Here is a 20178-nt window from a genome sequence, read left to right as displayed (position 1 = left end):
GATTTTGAGAAATAGCGCTCTCTTCCAACTTATTCTGCCATCTTCTGAAAATTCTCTTAAAAGTTTTATTTTAAAAAGGACTGTTAATGTTGTAAATGCCCTTTCTTCCTGCTTCTAGGTAGATGTATGGATCGTTGAGCCACAAGGGATTCGTTTTCTTCATGTTCCAGAAAATCTTGGAGACCATTTTGATGGAGTTCCACTTATAACAAAAGGCAAACAAAAGGTAAAATAAACGTTACATTGGTACTAAATAACCTAAGTGCCTATTAGTTTATAGTATCTTCTTCTTGTGTCCTGCAAAAAAAAGGAGAAAGGTTCAAGGCAAGGTAAGATAATATTTAAATGTCATTTTTCCCCTTCTAAGCACTGTGAACTGCCTAATGTGAATTAGTGGAGTATAACTGTAGTCAAGTCCAGATCACAATGGTAAATTAAGAACAGAATTCCCAGAAATCTATTTCCAATCTGGCTCTATTTGGGGATCTCAGTTTCCCCCAACAGGATTTCCCTCCATCAGTGGACTGAGTATAGCTTTAATAAAACCTAAAATTGTCTTGAAATTGTGGTTGATTTTCAACTACCATAGCAGTCATTCAGCTTGTTTCTCCCCCAGTAGGATCAGCAGAGAAAACATCTCTCAGAAAGGCAATATAGCCACTAGTAAAAATAGTTTTCTTATACCCTTTAGAAGGACGATAGAGCAAACTGGAATATGTTTGTATAAACTCCCTATACACAGCACCTTTTAGAAATTTATGCTGGGGCTTATTACCATGATACTAACTAACTTCTGTTTACTGCTTTAAGTTTTACAAAGTGCTTTCCCTACGAGTGAGCTCAGGGTTTGTTGCCTTATGAAATAGGCAGTGTAAATATTTTCACATTCTACAGATGAGGAAACTGAACCTCAGAGAGGTTAAGTAGTTTACTCATAGTCATTCAGCTAAAAAGTGTCAGAACTGAGATTCAAATTCAGAGCTTCTGACTCCAAGTTCAACATTATTTCCACTTCATCTGTGGAATAGTCACTAAGTAGAACCATTCCATCTATGCAAGCTAGAAGGAGTGATCCTCCATCAACCCCATCAATCAAACCAGCATGACTTAACATGAGTTTGTTCAATCTTCTTGAACTAGAGGAAGTTCATATATTAAGCATCTATCATCAGGCATTGTACTAAGTGCTGAGAATACAAAGAAAGGGAAAAAACAGTCTTTGTTCTCAAGGAGCTCATGCTGTAATGAAGGAGACAACATGCAAACAACTATGTACAAACAAGATATATACGAAAATAAATTGGAGATAATCTTAGAGGGAAGGCATGAAGATTAAGGAAGACTGGGAACAACTTCTTGCAAAAAGTGGGACTTCAGGTGAGTTTTGAAGGAAACCAGGAAAGCCAAGAGGTAGAGATGATGAGAAAGAACATTCCAGACATGATGGACAACCAAAGAAAATGCTCAGAATCAGGAGATGGAATGTCATCTGAGGAGAACAGTAAGTAGGATAGTATCACTAGAATGCAGAGTACATAGAAGAGAGTGGGAAGAAGGGAGTCCTCAGATCACTGGTAAGGTAGGAAAAGGTTCGGTTATGAAAGACTTTACATTCATGTTGCTGTTTTTTTCTAGGCACATGTTTCCTTTAAACCAACAGTAGCTCAACAAAGAAAATGCCCCAGCTGTTCTGAGACTGCAGTAGATGGACAGTTGGTCATCAAGTATGATGTGACTAGAGAAAAGAAAGCCGGTGAACTTGAGGTAAGTATGTAAGAACTCTATCTTGGGGAGTCTCCAGAAACACCAAGTCAAGACCTTTCTTGCAACAGAAAAAGACCATGGATTTGGTGGCCTAAAACTCCATTTCAAAGAATTACCAGGTCCAGAGTCTTTAGAGAAAGGTCTAAAATTGCATTTCTCTATTTTGGTTCCTAAATAAGATTCTTCAGATTAAGAGGATTTGCTGATATGGCATCTCAAGGAAATACAATAGAGACAGAAGGTTGTCACTGAGGATAACAAGGGTCTTTAAATTCTCTATAGAATGTTATAAAGATGAAGGAACCAAGCTATGGAGCATAAGGGTCAAATCAGATAGCAAAATTAAAAAATGATAATTCATCAAATCAAATTCAGCTGAATAAAGAAAGTTTTACTAAATGCCTGGTTTTATGCATACAGTCTATGATCTATACATACAGTCACTGTTGATTAAGCACTAGGGATGGTAGAAAGTTTAGATAAAGCATGGGATCTGTTCTCATAGAGTTCACATTCTAAGAGGGAGACATATAAATCAGGATAATACACAATGCAAGATAAGTGAATGAAGAAATCACAAAATTTCAGAATTTGAGAGTTGGAAGGGACCTCAGCAGCCATTTAGTCCAACACATACATGAAAGGAATTCCCACTATGACATTCCCAACAAATGACTCTCTAATCTCTGATTGAGAATTTCCAAAGAGGAGGAACCCTATCACCTCTCAAGATAGACTATTCCATTTTTGATGCCTCTTCTTGTTAACAAATTGTTTTCCTGACATCAAGCCTAAATTTGCTTCTTGGATATTTCTACTCATTGCTTTTGGTTGTGCCCTGTGGGTCCAAACAGAAAAAAAACCTACTTCTTCATCCAAATGACATCCTTTCAAATGCTTGAAGAAAGCAATGATACCACCCCTTCACTACCACCCCAGCTAAAATTACCCAGTTCTTTCCGCTGATCTTCATATATCACCATCCTGGTTGTCCTCCTCTGGACACACTCTTATCAGTATCCTTCTTTAACTGTGACCCCAAGAACTAAACACAGACTCTATATGCTACTTTTTTTTGAGGCAATCAGGGTTGAATGACTTGCCCAGGGTCACACAGCTAGCATGGTGTCTAGGGCCAGGTGCTAGGGCCAGATTTGAACTCAGCTCCTCCTGACTCTAGGGCCACTGCTCTATGCACTAGGGACACCTAGCTGCTCCCCAGATGCTGCTTAATGAAGTCAGAGTACAATGTGAATATCTCCTTCCTATTCCTGGGAGCTACACTCCTGTAATCCAGCCCAAGACTGCATTAGCTTTGGTGGACTGCCGTATCAGATTGCTTGACTCATACTGAGCTTGTAGTTCACTAAAATCCATGTATTTTTTTTTTTTAAGAAACATTGTCTAGACATACCTACCTTACCTCAAACTTGTAAAGTTGACTTTGTACCCAAGTGAAAGACATTGCATTTGTCCTTAGTGAATTTCATCTTATTAGATTCAGCCCAGTTCAAGGGGCTGTCAAGTTCCTTTGGAATCCAGCCTCTGTCATCCATTGGGGGGCAGGAGGCTGACTTCCCACTAATGACCTCTCAATCCTCAAGATTCAAAGTGGTGTTCAGTGAAGCCTTAGAATGGAAAAGTCATTGCTGACAATGGGGATCAGGAAAGGTTCCAGGAAAGAAGTGGCTTCTGGCTTGGGCTTTAAAGAATGGTCAAGAATTTTGAGTAGGGATTTAATGAATCTTTGTTGTGTAGAAAGGAATGGGATGGAACTGAATCTGATGAACTCATTCTAAAGTGGAGTCAATGGCCTTTGCAATTAAGTCACGCAAAAAGTTTCAGAAAACTGGTGGGGTGGGAGGCACATTCACAAAATAATACTTGGCAGACAATGTTTAGGATTTCCCAAAGAATCTTTTGGGTAGCAAGAGGCTTAATGTAGAAGAAATGGCATGGCTACTGTGGAGGTTGCTTGTGAAAATGTAGAATTTGGTTAACTTCAGGATTTTTTTTCTTTTTTACTAGGGTAAGTAATAATGAAAAAGGTTCCTTGGATACTAGATCAAAACAGAATGGCTGGCGCCTATCATAAAGGAGATTTATATTAAATCTAAAGCAATAAAGATTATGATAAGTATGCAGTATATTACCATTTTAAGTAATACTTCAGAGAAATTGCTGAGAAGATTAATGAGTAGTGGTCCATTTCTTTCAATATGTCCATTTCTGATACGTAAGCTTTTTTTAATTTCAAAAGGAAGCAATAGACATTTATCTGAAAAACAGAATGCAATACAATTATGCAGATTTTATCTTTATAGAGTGATCTGACCCACATAAAGATTCAAGATTATTTCTCATTCTATTATTTTTTATATTTATGGCCCCTTAAGAAAAAACAACCCATTGGCCTCTGACCAGAATACAGCAGAACTTGGGAGTAAATTATTCTGGAGGAGTATGGCTTTTCTGTCTAAAGACTGTTTCATGCTGAACTGAGTTTTTCATAATTGTCGATATGATCATTATTTATCCCTGGAAACAGGCCTAGTGACTGGAACTTCATTCTTTTACAGGTCTTTAATGGTTATTTTGTACACTTCTTTGCTCCTGAAAGCTTGGATCCAATTCCTAAAAACATCCTTTTTGTCATTGATGTCAGTGGGTCAATGTGGGGAATTAAAATGAAACAAGTGAGTATTCTATAGGTCATGACTAGAAGGCCAATCATGGGTGCAACGGGCAAGGATACATCTCCTCCCTTCTTTGCCCCATCTCTACAAGGACTGCCTTACACACACACACGCACACACACACACACACACACACAGGGTCATGCAAAATGGCTATTGGACACTGAGAGTCAATCATTGCAAATATGTGAATGTGCAAATCTGGTGCCTTGAAGAACTTTAAGAGTGAAATGAATTGTTTTCTTGGGATTATATGCTTCTATAGAACACTTCAGTTGCAGCCAAGCCAATCTTCAATAATTCCCCTCACCTAAAATATTTTTTCCTTTTCACTAATCCATGTCCATATTTTCCAAAGCTCAAAATCCTTCTCCAAAAAGCCATCCCAAAATAACTCCATCTAATTTATCCCTCCTTTATTCCACATCCCCTCAACATTTAAGAATGCAAACTTATAGAATTTCAATGTTAGAACAAACCTCCAAGGCCATTTTGTTCAATTCATAACCCCACAAAGAATTCCCACCACAACACATTGGATAAGTGGTCATCCAGTCTCTGCTTGATGACTTTAAGTGATGGGGAAGTCATTACCTCCCAAAGCAATTGATCCTAGTTTTGAATACATTATATTTTTAGGAAGATTTCCTTACAACAAGCCTACTATGGCAAACCTTAAAGTGCTATATGAAGCCTAGTTGTTATTATTGTTTATAACTAGCTTTTGTAAAGCGATTTATGTACATTACTTTATTTGAGCTCCATTCCAACTCTGTGAGTTAAGTAATGCAAATATTTTCCCCATTTTACAAAAGGGAAAGTTAAGACTCAGAGTGGATATATCATTTCCTTAAGGTCACCTTGTAGATTGATGGTAAAACTGAGACAGGATCCTAGGAGATCTTCTGTCTCCAAATCTAGGGCTCTTGCTCTCATATTGCCTCTCAAAGATTACAATTTAACTGGAGGGAGAGAAAAAAGACACATATATACCAGAAAGAACTAAAAAATAATTATTTAACAATATGAACAAGTGCAAGCTGACCGTCTGAGAAACGCATGAAAATCAAAAAGATTAGTCTTGTTGCCAAATTCATTTATGTATTTATCCATTTATTGTTCATGTATCGTATGCTTAACACTAAGCTTGGCAAAAAGAGGGTTAATCCCAGAAATAGCTTACAATATTATAGAATCACAGATTTAGAGCTGGAAGGGAGTTTAAAGGTCGTCTCGTCCAACTCTCTTATTTTACAAGGAATCTAAAACCTAAAGAGGTAACAAAGTTAGAAAAAATCTGAGCCAAGATTTGAACTCAGTTCCTCCCATTCCACATTCTGTACCTTTTTTACATTGTATCATATTGCCTACATGAGGAGACAAGTTACACATAGATGAAACCACAATGAATAGGATGTAAAGTAAGTTCTCAGGGAAAAAAGAGAAATATTAGTTGGAGTTGTCATAAAAGACTTCCCAAAGGACAGGCAGAAATGGATTCAGTGTCACCCAAGTTTTTGATTTATATAATGGAAATTTCTCACCCCTATTTTTTAATAGACTGTTGAAGCAATGAAAACCATACTGGATGACCTAAGAGCCGAAGACCAATTCTCAGTGGTGGATTTCAACCACAATGTCAGAAGTTGGAGAGATGAGTTAGTTTCAGCCACTAATGCACAAATCACTGATGCCAAGAAGTACATTGAGAAGATCCAGCCCAGTGGGGGTATGTGGGTTTGACCCAATGCCCAGGGAGAAATAGCAACCAAGTTCAATTCTAGAGACTTCAGAGGGCATTGTGGAATACATATACCTCATTCCTATATGTGTGGATTATACATGCATATATATGTGCATATGCATATATGTATATGTGTTTATATATGTATACACACATGTATGCATGTGTGTATGTAGTCCAGAGAGTTAAAGAACAGAGACACTGAAATGTAAAGAGATCTTCAGAAGCAAAATAGACATTTCCCACCCTAGGGAGGGACTGAGACTAGAAAAGCTCAATTGTATATCATCTTTATATTAACAGTTGTTCTTTAGTCGTCCTCCAGAACTTCATGTTTGGCTGAAGCTCATGGGGGTTGTAGAGAGAGGGAGGAATTAACTCTTCTATGTATATAGCATAATAAATGAAATTACAATCCTTTATTAATTATCCTACGTGAAAAATGTTACACCTCTCAGAAAGTTGAGAATTTAGAAGTTAATTTAAGACCTGAATTTCATGACTTTTTTTGAAGTTTTCACAGCACTCACCTATTTTCTCTACTACTATATGCATTTTTACTCTTCTCAAAGGCCTTTTGAAGCTATTACATATTAATCTAAACAAAAGGCTTACATGATTCCTACTAAGAGTGGGGAGAGGGGGCAGGGAGGAAGTCTTTGATTTAGAATACTTTAAATGACAAAGGAGGGCCCAGAAGGGGCTACTAAAGTTCTAAAGCAATGGGGAAATCCAAAGAAATAGAGAATTCCCTCCTTAAGTGGGAATTTGCCCAGCTTCTGAAATCTGGGACACTTGGGAAGCAAACAGATAGGATCTGAACAGCAGATAAATTATTCAGAAATAGTCACAAAAGAAAACTACAGTCAACAGTGTGATTTTCTTTTGAGAGAAGAGTATGCAACTAAGCAGCGTTGTTTGTTTTATTTAACAGGCACAAACATTAATGAAGCTCTCATGAGAGCAATTTTTATTTTGAATGAAGCCAGCAACCTAGGGATGTTGGACCCCAACTCAGTCTCTTTGATTATTTTGGTTTCCGATGGAGATCCAACAGTAGGTAAGCCCCACTGGGAGTTCTATGATCATGAATATTTCCACTAATTATCAGATCAAACTTTCTAGAACAAGGGATGGGCTGGAACTGAAAGATCTGATGGCATTGCCTGTTTTAGGCTAGTACTGTTCCATTCAATTCAACATTTATGAAATATACTCTGCCATGGAACTTTTAATAAATGTTTGTTGAACTGAATTACGAAATCCAACATTTACTGACATAGTGGCTAGAGAGCACAACTTGAAGCAAAGAGAAACTAAGTTCAAATCCTGCTTCTGATGCATCCTGGCTTCCTGACCCCAGGATTTAATTTAATTTAGTCTCTAGGTGTTCTAGGCAACCTTCTAAGAGTACAGATTGCAAATAAGGAGCCAACCTGCATCATCTGAGAGAGTTTCCTCCACTGCTGAGTACAGGACTTTGAGACAGTCATATAACCGAGTTGTTTCATACATACATATATATATATGTATATATATATAAAATATATATATGTATGTATTTTCTCATCTCTATGAAGTTTTCTCTCTAATGAATAATAAGTATTTTTTGCTCTTGTATTTATAATACCATACCAACAATATAAAAGTGCAAAAACGTGGTGGTCTGTGGTTGTTCAGTCATGTTTGACTCTCCATGACTCCATTTGGGGTTTTCTTGGCAAAGATACTGGAGTGGTTTGCCATTTCCTTCTCCAACTCATTTTACAGATGAGGAAACTGTGGGGAAACAGAGTTAAATGCCTTGTCTAGGGTCATATAGCTAGTAAGTGTCTGAGTCCAGATTTGAACTCAAGAAGATGAGCCTGACTCCACACTCGGCATTCTATCTGATGTTACCCTAGTTGCTCTGGGGTAAAGTTAGGAGAGGGATTAAAAATTCTACCACAGGTCTTGGATGGGGAAATCAGAAGTTCTTGATTTCTAGACTTGAGGCTTCTCAATGGCATAGTCAAGGTCACTCACCTACAAAATAAGTTTACAAAATAAATTCTACTTCCCACACAGCTGAGATGAAGAGTAAAAATCTAACAAAAATGCCTTTCAGTGACAATGGAGGTCATGGAGAAAATAATAGAAAATACTTCATTATGAACAGGAGAATAATTTATACAATAGTAACATTTAGAGAAAAACAAATTTGAAAGACTTTAGAACTATAATCAATGCATTGATAACCCATGAGTTCAAAAGAATGAAGATGAAAATGCATCACCTTCTGATAGAAAGATAATGAAATTAAGATGCAGAAAGAAACATTCTTTTTCAGTCATGACTAATTTAGAAATCTGTTTTTGCCAAAAAATGTAGATATGTATTGAGGAGCTTATTTGAGGAGTTAACTTTTTTTAAATTTACTCAGTTGTAAGAAGTAATGGGAGGACAGATTTTCTTAAATTTTAAATTTCTTAGTTTTTCTTAAACTTGTTATTTGAAAATAAAAAAAGAATTAGAAAACAACAAAGATATATTAAAAATAAAACATTTCATTATAGTGAGATTAAAATGAGTAATTATAATCTTTTTAGTTTCAATTTGTCATTTATATTTCTTTCCAACCAAATTTATGACTCAATAAATCTCTCTCTTCCCTCTCTCACACCCTCAATTTCAGGAGAGCTAAAATTGTCCAATATCCAAAAGAATGTCAAGGGAAGCATACAAGATAACATCTCCCTGTTCAGTCTGGGGATAGGTTTTGATGTTGACTTTGACTTCTTGGAGAGGCTGTCTCAAGAAAACCATGGAGTTGCTCAAAGGATTTATGGAAACCAGGATACTTCTTTACAGCTCAAGGTACCCTTTGTCCCCTTTTTCTTTCCTTGCTCATTGTGTCTGCTGAAGAAGAAATAACCCACACCTAATAGAAGAGAATCAAATGAAACTCATTTTACTCCATACTTTCTGTCAAATTCATGAAAGCTAAAATATTAATAGGTAATATACACATATATAGCACTTTATACATAAAGTTCAGAAAGCACTTTGCATATATTGTTTTGTCTCCTACAACAACCATCTGATGTAGGTGTTCTTATTATCCCCATTTTACAGGTGAAGAATGTGAAGGGGACTACAGAATTACACAGCTAGTAAATATTGGGACAGAATCTGAACTTAGATTTTCCCTGACTCCAAGTGTAGCAGTGCTCCATTCACTATACCATCTAGCCACATTAAATCTAGAAATCAAGGGTTTCTGAGATCCTAACTCAAGACTCATAGAAAGGTTTGCAATTCTTCTCCTTCCTTCACTCCCTTTACATTTCTACACAGATGGCATGGTATGATCAATAGGAAGCCACAAAGTATTTAGCATCCACTAGTGGTGACACAACACACGCACTGTTCTGTTGCTATACTGCTGTTACAAATCCCTGTGTCCTGTCCTTCCTAGGCAATAACTGCCTTAAACAGAAGCCAGGAGACTCTCTGATACAAGAGAGACAGAATCTGATCTTTCTCATTACTTGCATCCTGCTGCAAAAGAGGTCATTAACAACTATGCCACCTACCTCTCTGCCCTTTTGGTCTTTCTGGTGCAGACTCAAGCTCTGCACTTTCTGACTCAATTTCTCCTGAAAACCATCCTAAGACTGAAACTACTTTCCCACACTGGCTAAACTCTCACTCAGTCTCACTGAAATTTATAATCGAATCACAAACATTCCCTCTCTTATGCTCTCAGGTCAATCTCTCAGTTCAAATCTAGCAATGCCAGGTTAAGGCTATTTCCTGCTGCTCCTAATCAGTCCAGTAGAACTGCAGGAACCTGCAGCTTCTGGTGCACTCCTATATCACTCTCTTCCCCTCTCAGTAACATGCCAGGTTGCCTGAAAAAAAAGTGCAGAAGGAAAGCATCTGTTAAAAAAAAGAAAAGGAGCCCTTTTAAAGGTGAAAGTACTGCTCCTTGCCACTCTGTCCTTTGCATCATCCAACCCGGGAGAGGAGAATTAACATGTCACTTGTGTGACCTCAGGCAAGTTACTCAATATCCTTCATTCTGAGCTTGTCAGCTGTAAAATGGGACAGCTGGCCTCTAGGTGCCCTTGCAGTTCTAGATCTCCAATCACAAAATGATGATTCTTACTCAAAAGACCATGTCATTATTAAGGTCAATACAAAAGAGATGAAACTACAATTTGTAAAGTCTTATAAGTATAAAAGATCAAATTCCTTTTTTTATTTTGGAATAATGCTTTTTGGAGATTCTTACTAAGGTTAGATTGACTGGCAAAACAAAGAAAATACTTTTCCCCAGGAATGCCCAAATTTAAACCCTAAATTATTTTTCATTTTGGGAAAAATAAAATGTATCAGTTTGGGAAAGTTTTTCCCAGATGATTTTTCTTTTGAATATACTATCATGTCAATGAGTTTCCTGCACTTGGTTCAACAGAGACAATGCCAAGATGGTAAATAGGAGAAAGTCTTCATCATTGACTCTGTGGTAGATTCCTTGGCAAGTCTCATAGCCTCCCTTTCTTTGACTCAGTTTTGACACCTGGCATAAGACTTTGTCCCCAAGAATAGGACCTAGACCTGTGACTTCATCAGTAGGGAAATTCTAAGTAAGGAAACTCCCTTTATAAATGCAGATCAGTCCCTTCTCTATAACTTATAATACTAGAGTTACCTAGAGTACTGAGAGGTTAGGTAACTTGCCCAGGTTCACCGTCACTATATGTCAGAGATGGGACAGGACTTCTTATGTGAGAAATATTACCCATTTAAAGTATCATCATTTTATATTGTGAATGAGCTAAGTTCTTTTATTATTTTATGCATTGTTCCTAGAAGTTATGAAGATCTCAAACCCAGGTCTTCTTGGCTTTGAGTCTGAGCTACTATGCCAAGCAGCTTCTCATAGTAGGCTATGTAGGCTTAATAATATATGCATTTCTTTCTTCCCCTCCCATGTTACAGAGATAGATGCAGTAGAAAGACTGTGGGAGTGTAAATAAGGTGACATTAACTGAAAGTCCTCATAAAATGCGCCATAAACATATTGATTGATATAAAAGTAATGATTTTTCTTTTTTTTTTTAATTTGCAGCAATTCTACAACCAGGTCTCTACGCCATTGCTACGAAATGTTCAGTTTAACTATCCCCAGGAGGCTGTGACAGATGTTACTCAGAACAGTTTCCATAACTATTTTGGAGGATCAGAAATAGTGGTGGCAGGAAAAGTTGAAGCTGATAAGTTGGACCATGTGGAAAGTATCATCACAGCTACCTCGGTATGTTTTCTTTGCTATAATACTGAAGGTTTTTGTCAAAATTCCAAATTTTCTTCAAGACTTGATTCAAATATCACCTTGTATGTGTGACCTTTCCTCACTTCCCCAGCTGCTAATGCCCTCCCCCACAATATTAATTTTACATATACACGTCCATGTTTTCTCCTCAGATAGAATATAATTGAGGAAAGAGGTTGTCTCCCTTTTGTCTGTATTTCCTCAGTGCCTAACATAGTACCTGGCATATAGTAGACACTTAATAAATGCTTATTGATTGATACCTTACTCCATCCAGAATTAATAAAAGGAACAACAGTATACGAACCTTCTTCCCAATCATGCCTAATATGATTCCTTCCATGAAACACCAATCCCAATATGTAAAGAGATATCATATAAGTCTATCTTTTCCCAATTTTTTTCACCTGAACTATGGCAAAGTATGGTCAGTTTTAGTATGTTTCTACATTTTAAAGAACTTTGGCATATTGCTATTAGAAAAGCTCCTTAGGAAAGGAAAGAAAAACTAAACTATAAATAAAACCTTCCAGTTGCCTTCATAACTTCCAGGAGCAATGAATAAAATAATTCAGTTCATTCGTAATGCCAAGAGATATGATGACACCCTAAATTGACTAATTTATTTCCCAATAATATTTCTCACATAACAATGTTAAAGTAACAGACATTGATATCCACAAATTGCTAATTTCCAAGAAAAAAAGTATATGTGATACAATAGCATATATGACATTGCAATATGGTATCTGCCATTATTTATTAAATAATTTTAACCATTTTTTTGCCAATTTGCCTGTTAAAATGTAGACTTTTTAAAAAAATTTGTCTTCTATTTAAAGTTAAACAATAAACCACAGAGCAAAAGACAGAGAGATATTTTGTGACCACGTAAAAGTTCATTTCAATAAAGGTTGAAGGGGCCTTTTACCCTGGAGAGAAAAAGACTCAGAATGGATATGATAACTGTCCTTAAGGATTTGAAAAACTGTCCTATGGAAGAGGGATTAGACTTCTTCAGTTTATCTCCAGTAGGTAAAACCAAAAGCAACGGGGGAAAGCCACCAAGGAGCAAATTTAAATTTGAAGTCAAGAAAAACTTCCTAACAATTAAAGCTGTCCAAAAAGAAGAATGGGTTTTGTTTTTTTTTTTTTTTCAGGAAACGGCAGGCTTCTTCTCCCTGAAGGACTTCACACAGGCTAAATAACCACTTGTCAGGCATGTCATGGTAGAGATAGGTTCCTCTTGAGCATGGGTTGGGCTATTAGTCACTGAGGCTTCTTCCAAATCTAAAATTGGATAATCCTGTGATGTAAAAGTCTCTATAAAGCTTGAGAAAGAATTGGTGAATGGCAACTTCTTTTTGGAAATGGTCCTGGTTTTGCACCAGTCTTAAAGGAATTACTAGATATTTTAGCAGCTACAACTTGACTGAAAGGGAGTAGTTACTATTGCCTTGCTTTGTCCAGCTGAGGCATAGACTTGCACCAATGAACCATCCAGATTCAATTTTTGATAATTTCTATTTATTGAGGTGGAAGGAAAGCCAACAGACTGCTAGAAACTGCCACTAACCTTAGTAGGAAGACTGTAGGAGACAGGAATTGCAAGTGCTATAGGCAAATTCCTGGATGCTTAGCCTGATGTCCATAAATCAAAGGAAAGACTAGGCCCCTGAGGCCATTCAATACAAGATCTTCATTTTACAGAGGAGGAAAGTGAAGGCCAGAGAGTTAAGTGACTTGACCCAAGGTCACACAAGCTGTGAGGTCCTAGGATTTGAATCCAGATCCTCTGGCTCAAGAATCACTGTGCTGTACTCTCCTGACCCTTCTGGTGACTATTGCTCCTCTGATAATAGTCTAGAAAAAGTTTATAGAAGATGCCACAAAGGCCCTGATGTAGCAACAAATGAATTCATAGAAGGTGCCACTGCAAATGGAGTAGGCTTTCTTGAAGATGCAGGCTATGTCCGTGTGGCAACACCTGTTGGTACTATTCCAAAAAAAACGGTGGATCGCATTACTAGTTAGCACCTACTAGTGGCACTGCCCCTCAGGACATGCTCAATTAATAATTCCAATTAATAATAATAACCAATATATGTACATATATGAGTGTATATGTGCATGTATGTATACGTGTGTGTGTACCAGATACTATGCTAAGCTCTATAATCACTATTTGAGCCTCACAACATCCCTGCGTGTACATGCTATGATTATCACTCCATTTTACAGATGTGGAAACTGAAACAAACAGAGGTTAAGTGATTTGCCCAGTCACAGTACAGTTAAGTGTCTGAGGAAAGATTTGAACTCCGGTCTCCCTGACTCCACACCTGGTGGGTTATCTGCTGTGCCACCTAGTTGGCAGTCCAGTAAAGCACTTCACTTTTCCCCTCCCCTGCCTTAGAACATAGGCAGAAAGTCTCTGCTTACCCCAAGGGGACTATGTAAAAAGCTGAACACTCAAAATTATCTTCTATCTACTTCTGACTTTCATTGACTCATCTCTGGGTTCCTCAACTCATCTGGAATCATATCTTGTCATTTCAAAATCTGCCTCCATCCTGAGGTCATCTCTTCTACCACTTGTAGCACCATGTATCACCAGTTTTTCCAACCCAGTAACAAGTGGGGAGACTCAGCCCAGTATTGAATTGTACGTACGGATGGATACAGGCATTGCTTTGGAGGGTGACTAGGATTGTCATTGCTTCTTTCTCCTCCTTACTCCTTTGTCTCTAGAAATTTAATCAGTCACGTTCCATTCCAACAATCAGCTCATTCTTTTAGCAGAGGGCAATGTAATGGTTCCCTCCTCTGCTGCTTTAGGGAGTTTATATTAAGTAAAAAGTTAGGAATACAATCAGATTTATTAATTATTAATTAGTAATTAATTAGTAATTAGATAATTAGTAAAATTCATAAAATTTAGGAAGAAGGGTGACTCTCTGCTTTAATTTACATTTATGTATCTCTAGTTAACCGCTAGCCACTTTGTGGTTAAGATAAAAATTCAGATTAATGTTTAGGTAAAGAAGTGAACAGTGTATGTTACAGACTTGGAAACAGATCCCAGAAGGGGAAACTGGGGTGGGGGTAGGAGGAATAGACCTTTTCTTGGAACTGTTTTCAATCCTTGAGGAACTGAGTACAACTAAAGGCTTCAGCCTTGAGAGCTGATGACCCTCTTTGATCTCTCCCTTCTTTGCCACATCTTAGTCTTCATTTTCTCTCCCTTTGTTTGTGACTCTTGTGCTGCCAATTCTTTCTGGTTCAGCCTTTGAGGTTCCCAATCCTGCCTCTCTTCTACCAAAATTTTTCATTGATTCCAAACTCCTAGTTTCATACAAGCCCCAGTTACTCTTACAGTCCTGTTCATATTTAGTTGATATATCTGTTTCATTGAGTCATCAAGATATGTTCTCACCTGAAATAGTTCTCAGGCCTCAGTGGGATTCAGTGATTGATTAATTGATGGATTAGTTCAATCAACCCCCACCCTTCCATAAATCAGGCAGCAGGTAGAGAATATCTGCAAGTACTCCAAGGTAAGGGGGGGAGGAGGGGAAGGGAAGGAGAGAAATCCATATACTTCACCTGCACATTGACTAAGCACACCGTAATTGGTTCACTACTAGGAAGCTCTACACTAATAAAAGCATATGCATTAATACATACCAGGGTGGAGAACCTGGGACCTCAAGGCCATATGTGGCCCTCTAGGTCCTCAAGTGTGGCCCTTTGACTGAACCCAAACTTTACAGAACTTGTTCAGTCAAAGGGCCACACTTGGGACCTAGAGGATCATATATGGCATGGAGGCCTGAGGCTGCAAGTTCCCCACCCCTGCATTCACTCCAGTGGAGATACATACTTCTTTTAAGAAATAAACTTGCCTAACTTGCACTTAAGATTTCGGTGTCTGATGAAGTTTTACAATGCAGAGGCTACTTGCTTGAACCACAAGAAAGAAGAAACAAAACAGAGAGAGAGAGAGAGAGAGAGAGAGAGAGAGAGAGAGAGAGAGAGAGAGAGAGAGAGAGAGAGAGCGCAAATAGTATGTTTTGATCTGCTTCTGACATATACAAGCTGTGTTACCCTGGGCAAGTGATTTATTCTCTAAGTCTACAAGTTGCTGAATAGTTATTAATCATTTATGGTAAGGGCAGTTTCCTCACCAGGAATTCCATCTCTCATGGAAATGACAGATCTGGGTCAAAGGACCAAGACTGCTATTTGATGCCTCTGGGAGGAATCAAAAGCCCAAAACTGGTACTCAAAATGTAGGGAAGTTTTCAAAATTCACATTTACTGACCCAGCATTTCCACTTCTGGTAGTACACCTAATCCTTAATGGGATAGGGAGGGATTGTTTGATTCTTTTTGCTCCTTTAAAGTCTTCCATTAAAAAAAGAATATTACTGTCACCACTATCACCACTCATAGTGACTCTACACGCTGTAGACACAGAAATGACAACTGATGGATCTACTTCTTGGACTTAGTTCAATTGAATTTTCTATCCTCCAGGCCAATGCACAGTTGGTCATGGACACTCTCGCAGAAATGCAGGACTTGGACGCCTTCTTGTCAAAGGACAAGCATGCAGACCCTGATTTCACCAGGAAATTATGGGCTTATCTAACCATAAACCAACTTCTGGCTGAAAGGTAAGCAGGAAAGAGCAGTTCCTAAAGGAATAACTGTTTTTGTAGGGTATTTTCTTGATATACAATTCAGAAATTTTCAGTAATTCCCAAAGAGAAGAAGGTACACAGGAGAAGTGCAAATTAATATAACATATTTTGGATAAGTATTTCCTCTGGCACCTAACACTGTGTATGGTATATACTAGGAGTTTAATAAATGCTTGTAGAGGATTGAAGCTTCATCCTAAATGACTAATGAGTTGGATCTATTCTTGAATATTAACATTTATAAAGCACTTTATAGTTTACTAAGTACATCCCGTAAAACAACTCCATAAGGTAGGTAGGTAATATAAATTTTATTGTTTCCATTTTACAAATGAGTAAACCAATGCTTAGTGAGGCCAAGTGTTCTATGTCAAACAGAAGAGTCAAAGTAGGGATTTGAGCCCAAATCATCAGACTTTATGACCAGGACTCTGTCCATTATATGACCCTGAAAGCATTACTGAACTGAGAAGTTTAGAATTCTGATGTCAGAAGATTATAAATCAAGATTGGCAGGGTATGTAGTGTCCACCTAGTCAGCCAGCCAACCTTCATTTTGGGCTATACCTATACGCTCCAATCCATGCATATGGCCATCTGCCATAGTCTTGGAGATTACCAAGGAAGGAGACTCCATAAACTTTTTTGTTATACTATTCTAATGTCTTATGGCTACTCCCATTCACTTCTGTTTTAATCATATTTCTATTGACATCTTTTGTTTTTATATCACTTTAAGAAGGTGATGAATATATCTGAATATATCCCCACCCACTTCCTTAATCAGCAAGCCATTCCTTGCAACAAAGATTTTTTTAGAAAGAGGAATTTTTTTTAAAAAAGACAACCAACATAACACAGTTTATATAATATTCCATACCTATAGTCCCCTACTTTTGCAAGAAGATGCATTTTCTCATTCTGTAAGTAGTAATAAAATTGCTATATTCAGAATTCTGAGGAAAGCAATTGACCAATCATGACTTCAAAAGTTCCCCTAGGTTATTGTATCAATTTTGTTTCCAGTTCTTTGCTACAATAAAATGTGTCATTTTCTTATACACAAGTGTCCTTTCACTCTGTCCTTGACCTCACTGAGGTATGCCCAACATGGTCAAGGAGTTTATACAGATTAACAATTTTTTAGTTTGTCAAAATTATTTCCCATAGCCAATTCACAGCTCTAACAATAGTCTATTACGATATCTACACCCCCACAATGCCTTTAGTTTCCTTTCCTCTTGTCATCTTTGTCAACCTGATGGGTATGAAATGGAAACTTGGGGCTTTTATTTGCATTTCACTTATTAGTGATTTGGAGCATTTTTTCCATATGTTGATAATCTGCTTCTATTTGAGAACTTTCTGTTCATCTCTTTTGACCATTTATCTAAGGGGGGTTTGGTTCTTCTTTATATTTGAATCAATTCTTTATTTTTGATTTGTTCAAACTTCATCTGAAATTGCTGCCAGGGTATTTTCCTTCTAGTTGTAACAACGTTTATTCTGCTCACATAAAAACCTTTCAATTTTATATAATCTAATTATCCATTTTATTATTTATGATTGTCTCTATCCTTTTTTTAGGTAAGAATTCTCTCCTTAACCATAGCTGAAGAAGGCATCTCCATTCCTTCTCCTCTAATTTTTATATGACCTTTTATATTTAGGTTATATATCCATTAGGAACTGATTATGGTATGCTGTGTGTAATTTTTTTTAACTAACCCCAATTTCTTCCAGACCATTTTTCAGTTTTTCTAGCAGATTTTGCAAAAAATGGAGTGATTTGATTTATCAAGCACTATGCTGCTGTGTTTGCTTCTGTCTTGTTTCTCTAACCTGTTCCATCAATCAACTTTCCTGTTTTGTTTTGTTTTTTAAACAGCAAAGCATAAGTGATACAATGCCTGGTACGTAGTAAACAGTATATAAATGTTAGCTATTATTATTATTACCTAATAATTTTTATGGTTATTGCTTTAAATTATGTAATTTAAGATCTGGTCATGATTGGCTTCCTTCTTACTTTTTTTCTAATGATTTCCCTTGAGAATCTTGCCTTTTGCTCCTCCAGATGAATTTTGGTATTATTTATCTAGTTCTACCAGTTAACCTCATGGCAGTTGGATTTTTATGGCATTCAATCTATAAGTTTACATCGTATATATAAGTTTATAAATATTGTCATTATTAAGAGTCAAAGTGAAAAGTGAAAGTGGAGTTAAAACCTAGAAATAACTCAGGAAAATTAGGAGTATGGTTGTTTCTTGACTGATGCACTGTAGAGTGACTCTGTAATGGAGGTAAGGTTATGAATCACAGACTTTGGTTTCCCTGATGAAATCAAGGTGAACAACATTCATCCCCTTTTATAATGGCAAAAAGAGCTAACTGAAAATTAACAAATAACATACCCTGCAAACTGCCAAAGATGACACAAAATATCAACAGTCAATGTTGGAGGAGTTGTGGAATGATAGGCGCCCTAATACATTGGTGTGGAACTGTAAAATTTGAAAAAGTAATTTGTAATTGTGCAAATAAAGTAACTAAAATGTCCCTACGCTTTGAACCAGAGACTCCATTAACGAGTTTGTACTCCAAGGAAGCTACTGGTAATAAGAAAATCCCCATATACAGCAAATATTTATAGCAACACCTTTTGTGATAGCTAAGAATTGGAAATAAAGCAGATGCCCATTGACTAGGGGATAGCAAAACAAATTGTATTACGTGAATGTAATGCAATAATACTGGCCTCTAAGAAATGATGTGTGTGATGAATATAGAGAAGCATGAAAAAATCTGCATGAACTGATGCAAACTAAAAAAGCAAAGCCAAGAAAACAATACATAAAATAACTACAATAATTGTAAATAGAATCAAAGACCAAAAAGATGAATATAACAAAATCATAAAGAATAAGCAGGACTCGAATAAAGAAATATCAGAAGTCATCCCCAATTCATCTTTTTGTGGGTGTTATACATTGTGCATGCACTTTTTTTTTCTTCTTTTAAAAAAATACTATTTGTCATATGGAATGACTATCTGGGAGAGAGAAGAGGAAGGATACTGGGGATAACTATGATGATACATAAAAAGAAGACATCAATTAAAACTTTTTTAAAATTTAACCATGACAGGAATCAACTGAGCATTTCCCAATAAATGTAGGAGCCAACTTGAGTCCAGATTTGAATCCCCAAAACAAGTCTTTAATACAGTTTGGAATGTTTTGGTGATGGTTTCTTGGGTTTTCTTCTTGCCCCAATATAGGAGTATGGCTGTCACAAACCTTGACAAAAAGAAAATAACAAGAACCATCCTGCAGATGTCTTTGGATCACCATGTCGTAAGTCCACTTACTGCCATGCTGATTGAAAATCCTGATGGGAATGAGAGGATGCTGGCAGACTCTCCGATGGACCAAAGAAAACCTTGTTGTCAGGGTCAGTGTTCCTTCTAGTCCAGAGGCAGAGACTATCCCTTTGGACCTGGATCAAAGGCTAGGTCACCCTGTGTCACTTCAAGGCCCAGCCCTACTGTTGCAATTTTTGGTCTATGTCAATATACTCTAGCTGTTCAATCTAGTGCACTTTGGAATAATCACTCTATTGGTACCTTTTACTTCCTTTGCTTAGTGATTGATATCTGTGAAACCCATTTGAGAAGCATCTCTACATATCACAGTAAATGCTGTCTATATTTTCAGCCTTGCTAATGTTAGATGGCCAGTTAACACTAGTGGTTTGATATTCAAGAAGAAATCTTGTGATGTCTGTCAGTTAGTCGATAAACACTTATTAAGTACCTATTATGTGCCAGGCACTGCTGTAAGTACTGGGGACATAAAGAAAGTCAAAAGACAGTCCCTCCTCTTAAGGATTCATGGTGTAAAGGGGGATATGCAAATAACTATGTAAAGATAAAATATATACAAG

The 20178-nt window shown here is 37.1% G+C and overlaps 1 protein-coding gene across 2 annotated transcripts in view; it reads left to right on the top strand.

Moving 5' to 3' along the window:
- Positions 1-20178, top strand: part of ITIH2 (inter-alpha-trypsin inhibitor heavy chain 2) — a 51236-nt gene that overhangs the window by 17154 nt on the left and 13904 nt on the right. For both annotated transcript variants that reach the window (XM_072653411.1, XM_072653410.1), the window contains exons 8-16: positions 119-226; positions 1636-1764; positions 4344-4460; positions 6021-6189; positions 7139-7264; positions 8879-9060; positions 11321-11506; positions 16064-16203; positions 19514-19686. In XM_072653411.1, coding sequence (XP_072509512.1) covers positions 119-226; positions 1636-1764; positions 4344-4460; positions 6021-6189; positions 7139-7264; positions 8879-9060; positions 11321-11506; positions 16064-16203; positions 19514-19686 — 1330 coding nt within the window. The remainder of the gene's footprint in view (positions 1-118; positions 227-1635; positions 1765-4343; positions 4461-6020; positions 6190-7138; positions 7265-8878; positions 9061-11320; positions 11507-16063; positions 16204-19513; positions 19687-20178) is intronic.

This window comes from Notamacropus eugenii, chromosome 3 (genome assembly GCF_028372415.1).
Source record: "Notamacropus eugenii isolate mMacEug1 chromosome 3, mMacEug1.pri_v2, whole genome shotgun sequence".
Lineage (NCBI taxonomy): Eukaryota > Metazoa > Chordata > Mammalia > Diprotodontia > Macropodidae > Notamacropus > Notamacropus eugenii.
This window is presented reverse-complemented; position numbering and strand designations above follow the sequence as displayed.